We start from the raw sequence: 18,815 nt of genomic DNA on the forward strand, positions 1-18,815 counted from the left end.
ATAGTCTTAGAATAAGGGGCTGCTCTTTCAAAACTGAGATGAGGAGGAACTACTTCACTCAGGGTGGTAGGTCCATGGAATATGCTGCCCCAAAAAACTGTAGAAGCTACATCATTACATAAATTTAAAACAGAAATAGACAGTTTCCTAGAAGTAAAGGGAATTAAGGGTTACGGGGAGCGGGCAGGAATTTGGACATGAGTCTAGGTTCGGATCGGTCATGGCCCTGTGGGTAGCGGAGCGGGCCCAGGGGCCGTGTAGCCTGATCCTGCTCCTATTTCGTGTGTCTAATTCTGTTAGATGCAGGGGATGGTTCTGTGATAGTGGATTGGCAGTTAGGATCAGATCAGCCATGATCTTATTGAATGGCGGAGCAGGCTCGAGGGGCCGATTGGCCTACTCCTGCTCCTATTTCTTATGTTCTTATGTTCATTGCTGCTGGAGCTGTGAAGAGAGCCTCTGAAACACATCAGGAGACTTTCTGGGACACTTTGTCAAGACTTCACCAACAGTCTAGCAGCATTTATTCTGGAAAATCTCTGAGGACTTCACCTAAAATGAGTAAGTGCTGTGCTACTCCACCTTATTGGAGACCTTATAGAAGCCACCAGGAGAAAGGGAGTGCTTGGTCATGGGCATTTTGCTCGGGGCCCCCCTTGGTCTGGACGAGGAATGGGAGGAGGACATGATGCTAGGCAGAGCAGCACCAGTTGCTACAGGAGAGGACAAGAGGGAGAGGAGGGCGAGGTGGCGTCCTTCCATCCCTGCGGGTTCAGGGCATCTCTCCTCCTCTGGACCTCCTCCACCAGGACCTCCAGTGCCGCGTCCGAGAACCTGTCGCCCTCTCCCGGGGTCTCTGAGCCATCCTGCAAAATGCTGCTGTGTGCCAGCCAGAGTACCTCACACCTTCGGTGGAAGAGGGTGCAAGGAGCCCATGTATACTGCTCCATGAAAATTGCGGCTATTCAGCAGTTGAGTGTTAAACCTGCAAGTTCAAATTATGGTAATCAACAATTAGGACCAAAATTGTGTGCTAAATCCAACTATCAAACGGGCTTGTCTTATTAGCACATTTAGCTCCTGTTTTCACCCATTGGCCAAAATAAACCCCAGAAACTCTACAAATCAGTGCCTATATAACAGTGACTTCACTTCGAAAGGGACTTCAGTTATGTGGAGCTGGGATTGTTCTCCTCAGAGCAGAGAGGGTTATGGGGAGATTTAATAGAGGTGTTAAAAATTATGATAGAGTAGATCGGGAGAAACTATTCCCACTGGCAGGAGGGTCATTAACCAGAGGACACAGATTGAAGATAATTGGCCAAAGAACCAGGAAGGAGATAAAAAGAATTTTATTTACTCAGCAAGTTGTTATGATCTGGAATGCACTGCCTGAAAGGGTAATGGAAGCAGATTCAATAGTAACTTTCAAAAGGGAATTGGATATATAGTTGAAAAGGAAAAATTTGCAGAGCTGTGGGGGAAAGAGCAGGGGAGTGGGACTAATTGGATAGCTCTTTCAAAAAACTGGCACAGCAACAATGGGCGGACTTCTGTGCTGCAAGATTCAATGAAAAGAATATCCATTGATTGTGAGGCACTTTGGGAGGTCATGCAGATGTGATCACTCTGTATTTTAATGCAAGCCCTTTCTTTTCATTTTCTTACTTGTTACAAACCATGAAGGCAGCTTTTAAGTCAAACTTCCCTTGGACCTGGACTCGAGCCGCTCAAACTGGCTGGGAACGGCAAGGTTATATTAGATCTGAGCTCAGTGTTGTAGTCAGTAACCAATCAGCAGATGTACATTGGGCATGTTGCCCAGCCAGTAGTGCATAACAATGGAAACAAATCTGACTGGTGACGTGCCACAACCTTGGTGTCCACTTACCAGCACTAAGACTTCACCATGCTTAAATCAGTGCTGGCTGGACATCTATGGGCTAAGGAAAAACCTCCTTCAGGGTTGTACAGGGCATGGCATCAATGGATTAACAGTTTGCATTGGTTTACTCGATGGCCTAGTTGGTAAATGAACTGCCTGGTTGGCCAATCACCACAGACCAGCAAGGTTGATCCTCTGGTCTGTGTGGAGTCATCTCATCTCAACCAGGGGCTGGTCGTGTTGCTCCTGGGTCAGGGGCATGATCAGCAAAGGGGCATTTGCAGTTGTGATTTACCCACTGAATGCTACTGGGAAGGAGGGCATTACCTTTATTAAAGTCTCGTGAACATCACGCATCATACCACACACCCAAAACACCAGGTCTACTGAGGGCAAATGGACTGTGGGGGAGAAAGACATATTCCAACCCATATTCCGCAGGGCCTATTTTCTGAACATGCACCCTTGGCACACAGCCTCACCCGCCGGGGTATGTAGAGAAAATGTGGGCACGCCATGCCAGTATGGGCTCCTGAGTGGTGAGACTCATCTCTCTCGTTTGACATGCTTCATGTATTTTCTCTGGTTGTCCCCCCTTCCCCCGCCCCCCCCCTTCCACCCACCTCAGTGACAGACCTGTCCCCGCCAGTACTTCACCCCAGGTTAAATTGCTCTCTGCAGATGCAACTCAAACGTGGAAGGATAGTGTGTTAAATTTTAGCCGTGGCTCAGTGGTAGCCCTATCACCTGAGTCAGGAGGTTGTGGGTTGAAGCCCCACTCCAGAGACTTGAGAACATAATCTAGGCTGACACTTCAGTGCAATGCTGAGGGAGTGCGGCATCAATGGATTAACAGTTTGCGTTGGTTTACCCAATGGCCCAGTTGGAAAACTCCTCACACATTAGTATCCCCCCTTCCCCCGTGCCCTGTGTTACTGACTGTATCTCTACTGATGTTAATCCAGCTCCCTCACACTGTCACTCAGTAACCCCTCCCCCAGCACCCTGTGTCACTGACTGTATCTCTACTGATGTTAATCCAGCTCCCTCACACTCACTCAGTAACCCCTCCCCCAGGGCCCTGTGTCACTGACTGCATCTCTACTGATGTTAATCCAGCTCCCTCACACTGTCACTCAGTAACCCCTCCCCCAGGGCCCTGTGTCACTGACTGTATCTCTACTGATGTTAATCCAGCTCCCTCACACTGTCACGCAGTAACCCCTCCCCCAGCACCCTGAATTACTGACTGTATCTCTACTGATGTTAATCGAGCTCCCTCACACTGTCACTCAGTAACCCCTCCCCCCAGCACCCTGTGTCACTGACTGTATTTCTACTGATGTTAATCTAGCTCCCTCACACTCTCAGTAACCCCTCCCCCCAGCATCCTGTGTCACTGACTGCATCTCTGCTGATGTTAATCCAGCTCCCTCACACTGTCACTCAGTAACCCCTCCCCCAGTACCCTGTGTTACTGACTGTATCTCCACTGATGTTAATCCAGCTCCCTCACACTGTCACTCAGTAACCCCTCCCCCCAGCACCCTGTGTCACTGACTGTATCTCTACTGATGTTAATCCAGCTCCCTCACACACTCAGTAACCCCTCCCCCAGTGCCCTGTGTCACTGACTGTATCTCCACTGATGTTAATCCAGCTCCCTCACAATGTCACTCAGTAACCCCTCCCCCAGCACCCTGTGATACTGACTGTATCTCTACTGATGTTAATCCAGCTCCCTCACACTGTCACTCAGTAACCCCTCCCCCAGTACCCTGTGTTACTGACTGTATCTCTACTGATGTTAATCCAGCTCCCTCACACTGTCACTCAGTAACCCCTCCCCCAGTGCCCTGTGTCACTGACTGTATCTCTACTGATGTTAATCCAGCTCCCTCACACTGTCACTCAGTAACCCCTCCCCCAGGGCCCTGTGTCACTGACTGTATCTCCACTGATGTTAATCCAGCTCCCTCACACTGTCACTCAGTAACCCCTCCCCCCAGCACCCTGTGTCACTGACTGTATTTCTACTGATGTTAATCCAGCTCCCTCACACTGCCACTCAGTAACCCCTCCCCCAGCACCCTGTGTCACTGACTGTATCTCTACTGATGTTAATCCAGCTCCCTCACACACTCAGTAACCCCTCCCCCAGTGCCCTGTGTCACTGACTGTATCTCTACTGATGTTAATCCAGCTCCCTCACACTGTCACTCAGTAACCCCTCCCCCAGGGCCCTGTGTCACTGACTGTATCTCTACTGATGTTAATCCAGCTCCCTCACACTGTCACTCAGTAACCCCTCCCCCAGGGCCCTGTGTCACTGACTGTATCTCTACTGATGTTAATCCAGCTCCCTCACACTGTCACTCAGTAACCCCTCCCCCAGGGCCCTGTGTCACTGACTGTATCTCTACTGATGTTAATCCAGCTCCCTCACACACTCAGTAACCCCTCCCCCAGTGCCCTGTGTCACTGACTGTATCTCTACTGATGTTAATCCAGCTCTCTCACTGCCGGGCGCAGTGTCTCTTTGGGAACAATGCCTTTTTGGTGAATATACCTGTTTAATCAGTTTTCAAAAACAAGATATTAAAATAGTTATCTGGATAAATGATAATACTCAGCAACAGTTCAATATTTGTCATATCGAGACGCTTCAAAAACATTGATCGACATTCAGATATTTGCTCCACCCCCGCTCCCCACAACCTGTCAAGCTCATTTTTTGGCAACATGTTTGTGAGAACAGAACTTTTTTTTTAAGATGAGCTGAGTTCTTTTGGTCAGGGGAAATCTCCCAACCACTTCATGCTCATTGACTTACTTACCATTCAAACCATTTTGGAGCTGTGGTTGGCTGGCCAGCACCACCAAATGCACTCCCAAAATGTCACATGAACGCAAACAGGAAAGATAGTCAGCCCTTAAACTAGCTGATCGAATGCAGGGAGGATGTTCCCGATGGTCGGGGAGTCCAGAACCAGGGGTCACAGTCTAAGGATAAGGGGTAGGCTTTTTAGGACAGAAATGAGGAGGAATTTCTTCACCCAGAGAGTGGTGAACCTGTGGAATTCTCTACCACAGAAGGTAGTAGAGGCCAATAAATTAATATATTCAAGAAGGAGTTGGATATATTTCTTAAGGCTAAAGGGATCAAGGGGTATGGGGAGAAAGCAGGGACCGGGTACTGAACTTGGATGATCAGCCATGATCGCATTGAATGGCAGAGCAGGCTCGAGGGGCCGAATGGCCTACTCTTGCTCCTATCTTCTATGTTTCTATACTTCGCAAGCAACTGCTTTCCCTCATGGAGGACATGAGAAAAAGGTGATTGGTGATACATCTAACCTTCAACCTCTCTCTCTATTTCAACCTTTCCCTATTTTACCAACACCAGTGCAGTGAATGCTCCTCTGAACTTCCCTCTCATCTCCCGATCTCTAAATAGCCATAGCATTTTCACTTCGTTGAGTACAAGGTTTGTCACACTGATAGGGTTGCCAGCTCGGGTTGGACATATTCCTGGAGGTTTTATCACGTGACCACTTGCCTCCAACCTGTCCAGCCAAACAGCCTTTTATCTGCATCTCCAATATTTTTATAACTACTAAACAAAAATGCTCAAAGAAAGTGAAAAAGGCACAATTCTTTTAAAGCCCCTGTGATTATTCTCCCAGGTTGCTCGCAGCAGTGTCCAGGAGATTAATCTGTAATTCCTGGAGTCTCTAGGACAATCCTGGAGGGTTGGCAACCCTACACACTGACCACGCACTCTTTTCCCAGAATCTCAAAACTGCGGAAGTCCTCAGCATCCCCGGTATTCCCTTCCTCTGACAATCTACAAATTTTCAATATCCAATCTTGGCGCCACCTGATCATCACGATGTGAGTCGCCTCATCGTCTCTTCGACACCACCAAGGCTGAAGATCTCTGACAATCTTCAGCCTCGGTAACATAATACAGCATTGGTGCATCACCTTTGTTGCTCAATAAAAATGAATGCTGAGAAGGCTCGCTATTGGTAGGGTTGCCAATGTTTAGAGCCTACTACATCGTAACCACACAAGAGCCCCAAATATGCATCACTGTCAACTCATTAAAAAGGCAAAACGGAACTTTCAACAAGCAGCTATTCAGCTACCTAGTTTTACTTTGATTTATTTCTACATTTGTTTCAAAGTAGTTTCTAAGCTATCCTGGCCTTGTGAATAAGGGGGTCGGTGCGGTCCTGACAGACCAAACAGGTTGACTTCCTGATCAGCAAGGGGTGGGGGAAGAGCTGAAATTGGCCTTGCAAGGAAGAAAGGCAAAAATAATCAGTCAGGTTTCACGCACCGGATCGCAATCTGATAATCCCTGCTTGAACGCACATCAGGGGACAAGGTCAACTATGGTGCCACACCCAAGCAAGGCTCTGCATCTTCAGGAGAGAAGGAGAGCCCTGACAATGACTCTATTTCAGTGAGATAGGTTGGTGCTCCCATACCGCAGGGTGTCTCAGCCTGCCCTACCTCCCCACATAAAGCAAGTCAAGTTGAGTACAGTTCACAATTCTGGGATTCCCTAACTAACAGCACTGTGGGAGCACCATGACCACACAGACTGCAGCGGTTCAAGGAGAAGGCCCACCACCACCTTTTCAGAGCAACCAATAAATGTGGCCTTGCCAACACCACCCACATTCCAAGAATGAATGAAGAAAAACACGCAAGTATGTCAACAAGTTGCTCGACTGTGGCTCCAGAGGAAGGGAGGGGAACATTGAGGAAATCATTTTTTTTCAAGCCTTCTCTCCCATTTTACCCCGCCGCTCCTGAAGTCATTGATACATGGTAGGGTACAATTCCACAAGCATTGGTAGCCCTCCAGTTCTTCACCCAGGTGGCCAACCACCTCGTGTAAGCCAAGACAACATGGAAGGTATCGGAGCCAAGTTCAAACAAGTCAGCATTTAACGACCACGTTTTTTCAACAGCATCACTAACTAGCAATCAGAAGCAGGACACCTCACTTATTTTTCTCCTCCTTTAGCCCTAGGGTTACTCGAGGTGAGATCAGCAGATTCCACTGGGAATCAAACCTGGGCCATTTCCTGACATTTACTACTCATTACTGCACTGTGTCATACATTTACCCAACAGGCCATCAGTCAGGTTTCGAAGGATGAAGTGGAGCTTATAATAGGCCGTACAGCTCCATGCATTTCGAACTTGCAGCCAAACCAACAGGAACAGTCCTACATGGTTGGCCCCAAGCTATTCAGGATGTATTCTAACAATGCTGCAAGCTCCTGCACGGACTTGCTGAGATAGTTTTACATGTTTAAAAAAAAAGGCTGCTGTCTGATGAAAGAGAATTCAAAGCAGATCTTCAAGGAAAAGTGAGAGGAGGAAGAAAGGAATTCTGCCCTCTGACAAGAAGTGCTTTCTTCTTCATCTAGCTAGCTAATTGGTTTTGACAAAACATCAAGCATCAATCTTCAGGGAATTGTGAGGATGTGGGGGTGCAGCCAATAGCACCGTGCTCTCGGAGAAATGGATCAAGATCAAACCTCAACTTCAGACAGGCAATGGATGAGCATCACTATAAAGGATAATAACAGACCACTCGATGCCAAAATTATGACATAAACTGAAAACCAAGACATCCCAGAAAATCATTTAATGAATGACTTCACCTCCCACCGCAGTAAGGTGTGGATAGCACAGTAAGGTATCTTGGTATTGTCAATTGGTCCCACCCAACACTGCTGTGGGTATCGGGCAGTGCGAGGGCATTTGAATAGTCAGCCACGGACTAGTTACAAATGCTTTAAAGATTGGACAGTTGTACTTTCCCTCTGTGATTCCATTTGATAAAAGAGTCGGACTGAGGCATGGTGAGCAGGGAGGTCACAGGACACATCCCTGGTCTGAGTTAGCAGTTCTCTATCACGGCAGCCAGGAGGTGTGGGGGGTGCTACATGGGTACAGCTTCCATCCTCTTTCCCCAGGAAGAGGAAAAAAAGGAGGGGGTCTACTCTCAGCACCAAGCCCTCCTCTATCCCCCCAGCAGTGGTCCCTGCTGGAAAGAAAGAAAAGAAAGAAGTGTGTTCAAATAGTGCCTTTCACAACCACAGGATGCCACTTTACAGCCAATGATGTACTTTTGAGGTGTAGTCACTGTTGTAATGTAGGAAACGCAACAGCCAATTTGCACATAGCAAGATCCCATGAACAACTATGAGATAATGACCAGATAAATCTGTTTTAGTGGTTGATGTGCCTCAATAAATCCGAGACTCAATGTTAGCGGAACAAAACAAGGCTTTTATTAACTTAGAAGGTAACACACAGTGGAGAGGTGTCTTCCATCCAGAGGTCTGCAGTACTGGATATGAGGCACGCTGAGCCTGCTTACATAGGGGCCAGGTATGGGCGGAGCCCTACACACAATACAATACAAGGTGAGGAAACGGAACTGAGGTAAGGGAAATGAAACTGAAACTAAACCACAGTCACAGGCACAATCACACAGAGAATACAGATGAGTGATGAATGGCATATTTCATCACAGTGGTGTTAGTTGAGGGATAAATATTGGCCAGGACTCTGGGGAGAACTCCCCTGCTCTTCTTCAAACTAATGCCATCGGATCTTTTATGTCCACCTGAGAGGGTTGACGGGTCTCAATTTAACGTCTCATCTGAAAGGCAGTACCTCTGGCAGTGCAGCATTTCCTCAGTACTGCACTGGAGTGTCAGCCTAGTCTTTATGCTCAAGTCTCTGGAGCGGGACTTGCACCCACAACCTTTTTTTTAAATTTGTTCCGGGGATGTGGGCGTCGCTGGCAAGGCCAGCATTTATTGCCAATCCCTAATTGCCCTGGAAAAGGTGCTGGTGAGCCGCCTTCTTGAACCGCTGCAGTCCGTGAAGTGAAGGTACTCCCACAGTGCTGTTAGGGAGGGAGTTCCAGGATTTTGACCCAGTGACGATGAAGGAACGGCGATATATTTCCAAGTCAGGATGGTGTGTGACTTGGAAGGGAACCTGGAAATGGTGGTGTTCCCATGCGTCTGCTGCCCTTGTCCATCTAGGTGGTAGAGGTCGCGGGTTTGAGAGGTGCTGTCGTAGAAGCTTTGGTAAGTTGCTGCAGTGCATCCTGTAGATAGTACACACTGCAGCTATGGTGCATCGGTGGTGGAGGGAGTGAATGCTTAAGGTGGTGGATGGGCTGCAGATCAAGCGACTGCTTTGTCCTGGATCGTGTTGCGCTTCTAGAATAGCCATGACATTTATGTGGCTGATCCAGTTGAGTTTCTGGCCGCGGTGACCCCCCAGGATGTTGATGGCGGAGGATTCGACGACGGTAATGCCATTCAATGTTAAGTGGGAGTGGGTTTAGACACTCTCTTGTTGGAGATGGTCATTGCCTGGCACTTAAGTGGCAAGTAACATTCATGCCACACATCAGCCCAAGCCTGGATGTTGTCCAGGCCTTGCTGCATGTGGGCATGGACTGCTTCATTATCTGTATATTGAATGCAGCTTCTTCTTCCTGTGTAATATGCCTTTCCTTGTGGTATTTCAGAAACCTGAAGATTGTTCTACCTCCATTTGACACGGGAAGTTTTTTATTGTTCACATACACAAATCTTTGATGGTGACGGGGCGAGTTGAGAAGGCTGGTAAAAAAGCAAATAGGATCCTTGTCTTTATGAACCGAGGCAAATAACACAAAAACAAGGACGTTATGGTAAACCTTTATAAATCATTGGTTAGGCCTCAGCTGGAGTGCTGTGTCCAATTTTAGGAAGGATGTCAAGGCCTTAGAAAGGGTGCAGAGGAGATTTACCAGAATGATACGAGGGATGAGGGACCAGTTATGTGGAGAGCCTGGAGAAGCTGGGAACGTTCTCCTTAGAGCAGAGAAGGTTAAGGGGAGATTTAATAGAGGTCTTCAAAATTATAAAGGATTTTGATAGAGTAGACAGGGAGAAACTGTTTCCACTGGTAGGAGGGTCTGTAACCAGAGGATACAAATTTAAGGTAATTTGGCAAAAGAATCAGTAGAGATAAGGAGAATTTTATTTACGCAGCAAGTTGTTGTGATCTGGAATGCACTGCCCGAAAGATTGGTGGTGAAAGCAGACTCAAAAGTAACTTTAAAAATAACTTATACTTGAAAAGGAAATACTTGCAGGGCTATGGGGAAAGAGCAGGGGAGTGGGACTAATTAGATTTCTCTTCCAATGAGCCAGCACAGGCACGATGGGCCGAATGTCCTGCTTCTGTGCTGAGCCATTCTATGATTCATGGGCCAGTTTTCAGACGCTGCAGTAAATTGTTGCTGTGTCTGCAGACTTGACGGATCAACACCTCACTTGTTTGCCAAGGCAGGGCCTGTAGTTAGATCCCTCCGGAGCTGGCTGCACAGGTAAATAAGGCGACTACTTCATTGTAACATCTGTTTGTGGTTCCATTTAAAGGCAGATAATCAAATAAGCATAGATGTGACTGGAGCTATTATAGATGAGCAATAAGTCTAGAACTAGTCGAGACATGACTAGGTGCCTTCAGTTGAGACTGATGAGTCAACTCAGAACAGCTCAGACCAACTAACAATCCCTTGCACGAGCATCAGGAGCTAGGAACAATACTAATTAAAAGGGCCTTGGCAAGCCTTTTCTTTTGTGCGGTGATGAAGAAGCATACCCCATTATCCTTTCATCGGAATGACGTCCCAAGCAATCATATGTCTGTTTAATTCATGCCAATGTACATCGGTGCTTGTAAATAAATTTTAAAAAGTCACCAAATGATTTTCACAAAGACACTACTCCTTCAAAATTGAAAGGGGAAAGTTGGAAAGAAGGGCAAGAAATGATGCGTAAAATACGCAAGTCCGCTTGCATTGGTTAGCATTCAGTTCGCTGGCGAGGCAGTGCTACATCGTCAGAGGTGCTGTCTCCCACAGGCAATGTTAACCAAAGGCCCTATCTTTCTGTTCAGGTGGATGTTAAAAGATCTCATGGCACCACTAGAAGAAGAGCAAGGAGCTTTCCCGGTGTTTTGGACAACATTCCTCCCTCAACCACCACCGCTGCAAATCCGTCCTATCACTCGGGATGTGGGATCTTGCTATGCGCAAAACGACTGCCACAAATGCTTACGTAACAATGGTGACTGCACTTCAAAAGCAATCCGGAGAACATGGTAATACACTGTGTAAACGTAAACACGATCCTTGATCACCTCGAAAGAGAAGGCAGTTTAATATTTTACGTGGAGCCCCTCCAACAGGATTAAACCTGGAGGCCTGCTCGACCCACTGTGCCATCATTGGAGTTGCCCTTTCTGTTTCCTCAGTTATTTACTTGGGTTTGTATTTCTTTCCTTTTGTCAGGATTTCTCCCCTCCAACCATTCTCTGTAAAGCACCAGAGTTACTTCAACACCCGTCAACAGTGCCTGTGACAAACACCCCGCCCAGTGCAGGCAAGGACCCTAGCTGCTAGCGATCGGCTCTTCTTTTAAGATATTGCTCAAATCATTCACCCAATGCAACGCAAAGTGGGCCATCAAATCAGAAGCACATCGAACAAGGCAATGCTTCTGCAGAATCCCACCACATCTCTAGTCCACTGCAGCACTTGAATGCACATTATCCAATTCAGGTGGGTGTCCCAGGTGGTCCAAAGGTGCAGGGTAACTTCCTCTTTACAACAACTGAGATGTGGTATAAAGTGCAATGGGGTTGGGCTGGGGCAGGGTTTAATGGGCCAAGGAGATGAAGCCGACATTATCCAAGGGCACCAATTGGAAACTACAGATAGGTCAACGGAATTGTTCCCCTTCCCCCAGAATGTCAAATAGCCCCTTAACACTCCCGATCTAGTTTCGCACATGAAGAGTGGCCACTTGGACACAGTGTTGACAGCATTAGAGCCAAACCTCACCAAGAGTCAGTGCCTGCAGGGTAGGAGGGGAGTGGGCAAGTGCAGATGAAATGGGATCAGTCTCTCTCAGCGGTCCAACCAGGTGTAATCAGTTAGGGTGGGTGGGGGGGGAGTAGGGGCGCGTGAGGGTAATTTATGCTCCAACCAAATCTCATTAAAACAGGATAATTTAATCATTTATCTCATTTACTGTTTGTGGGACCTGGCTGTGTACAAATTGGCTCCCACATTTGCCTAAATTACAACAAGAACTACACTTTGAAAGTAATTCATTGGCTGTGAAGTGTGTTGGATCATCTTGAGGATGTGAACAATGCTATATATAAGTGCAGGTTCCTTCTGTAGCAGAGAGCAGTTGTCAGGAGATACTTGGTTCTACCTGTCAGCTGGATGCAATGACAAATTCATCAAACTGAGAGCATCACAGATCCCTGTGTCTCCAAATGCTCTGTTGAGTTAAGGTTATCTGTTTTAGGAAAGTAATAGCTGGAAGTCAGTCCGACATGTTTGGACTCCGTCCGGGTCTCTGTACTGTACACTGGGGACCAGCAGCACCACAGAAATAGGCTACTAACAGAGGGAAAGGGATGTAGAGAGGCTATTCTCCCTAAACAGAATCAAACATTCAGTAAGGTGTAAAAAGTGTCAATAGAGCAAGTGCAAGCTCAAAGCACTTACTGTGAAGTTAGTCAAAGAATCAAATTCCATCTCGGTCTGGGATGCAGACAGAAGTGGATTGGTTTACAGGTAGGAATCTCTGGCTCGTAGACCTGCCAGGTACTAAATATTAATGTTTTGACGGCTGTGACAGAGGCCTCCCTGAGTGATCACACTTATCTGGCAGCTCGTTTGATGTGTGAATTGCCTCATTCTTCAGTCATTCACATCATGGGCTGGAAGTTTTTGAAGAGGCTCAGAAGTCAAAGGTGATGGCTCACTTTATCAATACATTGTGTACCCTCCTGACACTGAGCCACATAGAGCAGGAACAGCCCAGGATTCATCCATGGATGGTTTGGACTTAGCTCATCTTATGAAGAACAATATTGGGTAGAGGGGTGGAAAGAGAAGTGCTACAAATGGTCTCAGCACCCTGAACTGGGGTGGGGGGGTTAGGGGGAGAAAAATCAGCCAAGAGCTCCCACCCCAAAGGGTACCCAGAAAGGAGGGGAGAACATACAGCAGCAGAGGGTTTCAATAAAGATCTCAATTTCTCTCCTTTCCTCCAGATTCATATATTTTATGCATCCAGTGCCAGAAATAAGCACTTCCACCCTCTGATGGGCAGTCCTCACAACTCCAATGTGGCTCCTCCACGTCCTACTTTAGCCGCCAATGTGGCCTTTTTTGGCAAGCTGGCCAAGTTCATACCAATTAATAGGCGTCAGCTGTGGCTCAGTTGGTAACACCCTCACCTTTGAGTCAGAAGGTCGTGCATTCAAGTCTCACTCCAGAGACTTGAGCACAAAATCTAAGCCGACACTCCAGCATGAGATGTTAAGTCAAGGTCCCACCTGCTCTCTTGGGTGAATGTAAAAATCCCATGCCATAATTTTGAAGTAGAGCAGGGGCATTCTCCCTGGCATCCTAGTCAATGTTTATCCCTCAAGCAACACCACGAAAACAGATTATCTAGTCAGTTATCTCACTGCTGTTTGTGGGAGCTTGCTATGCGCAAGTTGGCTGCCACGTTTCCTAGATTACAATAGTGACTACATTTTTAAAGTATTTCCTTGACTGTGAAGTGTTTTGGACCATCTCAAGGTCATGAAAGGCTCTATATAAATGCAAGTCTTTCTTTCTTCTAATACCAAATCATTCCCAGTGGGCAGTGTCATACATTTCCTATGAAATGGGACGTGACAGCCCCAACTAATTTCACAGGAGATCCTTACAGACAACAGTGGGAAGAGGGGCTTCAAAAAACCCTGGCTTGTTGTCTTGGAACGGATTTCAATCCCAAGAATGAGGAAACAATTTCCGATGTGATTCTAAATCTCCAGATTTTGGAAGAGCAATGCCTCAGTGTGTCAGACTCCTGTGTTTACACGTGACCCTGCACCTCCACTCTCCTGTTGGCACAACAACAGCTTACATTTATATAGTGTCTTTAACGCAGTAAGACATCCCAAGGCAGCATGGTGGCATAGTGGTTAGCACTGTTGCCTCACAGCGCCAGGGACCCGGGTTCGAATCCGGTCTTGGGTGACTGTCTGTGTGGAGTTTGCACATTCTCCCCGTGTTTGCGTGGGTTTCCTCCGGGTGCTCCGGTTTCCTCCCACAGTCCAAAGATGTGCGGGTTAGGTTGATTGGCTGTGATAAATTGACCCTTAGTGTTAGGGGGATTAAATACATGGGGTTATGGGGATCGGATGGGATATGTGTCGGTGCAGGCTCGATGGGCCGAAATGGCCTCTATCTGCACTGTGGGGTTTCTGTGATTTCTGTGATTTCTGTGACTTCACAGGAGCGATATCAAACAAATGTGACACCGAGCCACATAAGGAGATATTAGTGCAGGTGACCAAGAACTCCTTCAAAGAGGTAGGTTTTAAGGAGCATCATAAAGGAGGAAAGAGAGGTAGAGAGCCATGCTCCCTCTAAGTTACGCACACGCGAAATTTAAAGGGAATGCGCATTGAAATAAACAACAACAAACACAATTTAGAAGGAATATTGGCAGAGAGGTGGAGAGGTTTAGGGAGGGAATTCCAGGGCTTAGGGCCAGGGCAGCTGAAGGCACAGCCACCAAGGGTGGAGCGATTAAAATCGGGGATGCTCAAGAGGCTAGAATTGGAGGAGCGTGGATATCTCGGAGGGTTGTAGGGCTGGAGGAGGTTACAGAGATAGGGAGAGGCGAGGCCATGGAGGCACGCTGGGTGCCAACTTGACCAGCGTGTGCTGGTAACGATCAACGGCCGGTCTGATGAGTCTGAAGTATAATGATCTAATTTCATGCTATGACGGAAGCATATCATTCTGTTGACCAAGCTCTGGGTACTCGGAGGCAAAGTCCATGGTCCAAGCACCTGTGTGCAAATTCATAGATCCAGCACAATAGTGCGATCCAGCTGCCAATGGCTCAACAGAGAATGAGAAGCTTCTGCTCCGTGGCAGTGTAAGTGTGAGAGCCAAACCTTGGAGAGTCGAAAACCCAGAAATACTTAAGGCATTTTTATACAAAAGCAGAAAGTACAGGAAACATATAGCAGGTTAGTCCCCATGCAGTAGAAAAAAGGGTTCACTTTTTAAGGTAGGAGCCCTCGCCAGAACCAAAAAAGGATTGCCAACCAGAACATTAACAAATGTATAAACCATCCGAACCCCTCGATTAGATTCCAGTCTGTAACTCACTCCCAGGTATCCATTATTCTATATATAAACCATCTGAACCCCTCGATCAGATTCCAGCCTGTGACTCACTCCCAGGTATCCATTATTTTCTATATCTAAACCATCTGAACCCCTCGATCAGATTCCAGCCTGTAACTCACTGCCAGGTATCCATTATTTTCTATATATAAACCATCTGAACCCCTCGATCAGATTCCAGCCTGTAACTCACTCCCAGGTATCCATTATTCTATATATAAACCATCTGAACCCCTCGATTAGATTCCAGCCTGTAACGCACTCCTGGTATCCCTCAACCAACTCCACCAGAAAGTGACTAACTAGTCAATTATCTCATGTCCTGTTGGTGTCACTTTCCTGTGCCCAAATTGGCTGCCACTTTTGCCCAATGTGACAACACTTCAAAAGTAATTAATTGGCTGTGAAGCACTTTGGGACATCCTGAGGACCTGAATGCCACTATCTAAATGCAGGTTTCTTCCTTCAGTTCTAGAAATAAACCATCTGAACCCCTCGATTAGATTCCAGCCTGTAACTCACTCCCGGGTATCCATTATTATTCTATATATAAACCACCCGAACCTTTTTTTTGTAACTCACTCCCACATATCCAATATTCCCTGTGTGATCTTGGCTCGGTGGTAGCTTTCTTGCCTGTAAGTCCAGAAGGTTGTGGGTTGAAGACCCACTCCAGGACTTCAGCACATAATCTAGGCCAACACTCCAGTGCAGTACTGAGGGAGCTCTGCACTGTCAGAGGTGCCGTCTTTCAGACAATGCATTGAACCAGGGGCCCTAACTGCCTGATGAGAAGGACAAAGATCCAAGCATACTTCTTTTTGAAGAAGAGCAAGGAGTTGAAGTGACCTGCCCAACATTTATCACTCAACCAACTCCACCAGAAAGTGACTAAGTGGTCAATTATCTCATGCCCTGTTGGTGGAACTATGCTGTGCCCAAATTGGCTGCCACTTTTGCCCAATGTGACTACACTTCAAAAAGTAATTAATTGGCTGTGAAGCACTTTGGGACATCCTGAAGACTTGAATGCCACTATCTAAATGCAGGTTCCTTCCTTCAGTTAAACCCCTTGATTAGATACCAGCCTTTACCTCACTCCTGGATATCTGTACTTCTCTCTATAAATCTCTTTGATTACCTCACAGCCTGCAAACTAGAAGTACAGCACAGCTCTTGTATGCTACAAATTCCCACAAGTAACAATTTGTCTTACACTCTCTGGTGCTCAGGAGTTCCAATTCGGAACTTAACTTTTAGATCATCAAACTAATGTTGCATCAGATGTATCTTACACAGTCTGCAACTAGGAAAATGTACAATATCAACAGTGTCACCTTCATTCTTGCCGCTTGAAGATCATCAGATTGCAGGCAAGGACTCAAAGCCACAGTCAGTCCTCCAGTGATAAACATGAAGTGAAAAGAACCAGTCCCAAACTCAACATCCCGTAGTTACAAACTCGACTGGCTCTCTGTTGTACTCCTTCCAACCATCCCCCACCCACCCTCCACTGCCATCCCAGCCCAACCCAACCCAGCCCAGCCCAATCCAAACGCTCAGGCTGAATCCCGACACCTCCTCCCTCCCTGCACGCTCAAAGCCTGGTTCCGTCCGGCTTCTCCCCTAGTCCCGTCGCCCCGCAGCAGGTCCGGTACTTACTGTCGAAGCTGTTGTGCTGCGCCATGAGCATTGTCTGCACCGGACGGCTGGCATTCCTCACCAGAGCCTCGAATTCACTGCGGCTCCTCTTGGCCAGGTTGTCCTCCATTTCACTGGTGCAGCAGGTGTAACCCTGTGGGCAGATCCGCAGATGCTCTCCTGAAACACAACACACATCCAGTTTATAAATGAAGGTTGATGGTGAGGGCGGAACGTTCTTCCAACTTAAGGTCTTCCCAAAACATTTCCAAATTTCCCAAAATGTAATCTCCCAACGGCCCAGTGAAAGTTAAGGAGCACCTAGGACTCCTTAGAGCAGTGAAGATTAAGGGGAGATTTAATAAAGGTGTCCAAAATTCTGAGGGGTTTTGATAGAGTAGATGGGGAGAAGCTGTTTCCACTGACGGGAGGACAGGAGGGTCGGTAACCAGAGGACACAGATTTAGGATAATTGGAAAAAGAACCAGAGGGGAAATGAGGAGAATTTATTTGTACACAGCAAATTGTTGTGATCTGGAATGCACTTCCTGATAGGATGGTGGAAGTAGATTCAATAGTAACTTTCAAAAGGGGATTGGCTTTGTACTTGAAAAGAAAAAAATTGCAAGGCTATGGGGAAAGGGCAGGGGAGTGGGACTAATTGGTTTGCTCTTTCAAAGAAATGCTTCCTTCTGTGCTGTAAGATTCTATGATTCTACATCAAGCAGGTTCCTGGAACCAAATGGCTGAAGGACTTTTAACTGTGGTGCACAACTCTCGTCAGCAGAGACAAACTCTTCCATGTATATCTCATTGAAAAATCCAGCTCCCCTGATGGCTCAGTGACAGCAACACTCAATGTCACTGAGGCAAACCTATCCCCATTCCCCACCCCAACATTGTTTTTAACTTCTCCTCAGGATGTGGATGACACTGGCAAAGCTGCATTTATCACCCATCCTAGGTGTCCTGAGAAGGTGATGGTGGGCCTACTTTTTGAACTCCTGCAGTTCTTGTGGCGATGGTGTTCCCAATGATGTTTTTTATATAACTGGGTAGAGGGCATTGAGTCATCCACATAGTGCAGGACTGGAGTCACGTCCAGGCCAGACTGGGTAAGGGTGGCAGGATCCCTTCCCTGAAGGATACTGGTGGACCTGTGGCCGTTTTTAGCGACAAGTTTTCTCACGAGACTGGGAATTCCCACCCACAGTGGGCAACACCGTCAATCACAGCAGGAGCGCCAGCAGGATAAAGCTTGGGAGTGGTACCTAGGGGAAGCAGGAGAAGTGGGCATCTTCTGACATGTTCCATTCCTGCTACCAACAATTGCTGTCTCTTCTCTACACAAAGCCATCCATAACAACAGGACTCATAAGGTGGACATTTCTGTGATTCCAGTCCATCTGAATTATCCCAATTAGCTTCCTCTTTCAACCTAAAGAAACAGATCTTCTTATTCTGAATTTTGAGCTCATCAACATGAGGGATGTTGGCACGGAGAGGTTGAACATTTTGGTATCCCAGCACTCCCTGGTCAGGCGCAGGATGTGATAGGTTACAGTTACACCGCCAATTTCACTATAATGTGGCTTCTGGTGGGGCATGGCACAAAGCAATCGCCTCAGATCATCTATGGGAACGGGAGCACTGCATCCGTCAACGTAACAGGTCAATCAAGGAGTAGTCTTCCATAGCTGGTTGAAGTTGGCACGGCACCAATCTAAATGTCAGTGGTGGCTCAATGGTAGCACTCTTACCTCTGAGTCAGAAGGTTGTGCATTCAAACCCCACTCCAGAGACTTAAGCACAAAATCTAGGTTAACACTCCGGTGCAGTACTGAGGGAGTGCCGCACTGTCGGAGGTACCATCTGAGGCCTATCTGCCCTCTCAAGTGGATATAAGAGATCCCATGGCAAAGTTTTGAAGAAGAGCAGGGGAGTTCTCCTGCTGTACTAGTCAATATTTAT

General features: G+C 47.0%; 1 protein-coding gene across 1 annotated transcript in view; it reads right to left on the reverse strand.

Moving 5' to 3' along the window:
• The window catches only part of LOC147116060 (glypican-1-like), a 316,715-nt gene that overhangs the window by 223,973 nt on the left and 73,927 nt on the right, over positions 1 to 18,815 (reverse strand). Inside the window, exon 2 of the mRNA XM_085990768.1 lies at positions 16,866 to 17,024. Within this exon, the coding sequence (XP_085846894.1) occupies positions 16,866 to 17,024 (159 nt within the window). The remainder of the gene's footprint in view (positions 1 to 16,865; positions 17,025 to 18,815) is intronic.

The sequence above is a fragment of the Somniosus microcephalus genome, chromosome 6, assembly GCF_052327205.1.
Source record: "Somniosus microcephalus isolate GS21.2 chromosome 6, FLI_Smic_1.0, whole genome shotgun sequence".
Lineage (NCBI taxonomy): Eukaryota > Metazoa > Chordata > Chondrichthyes > Squaliformes > Somniosidae > Somniosus > Somniosus microcephalus.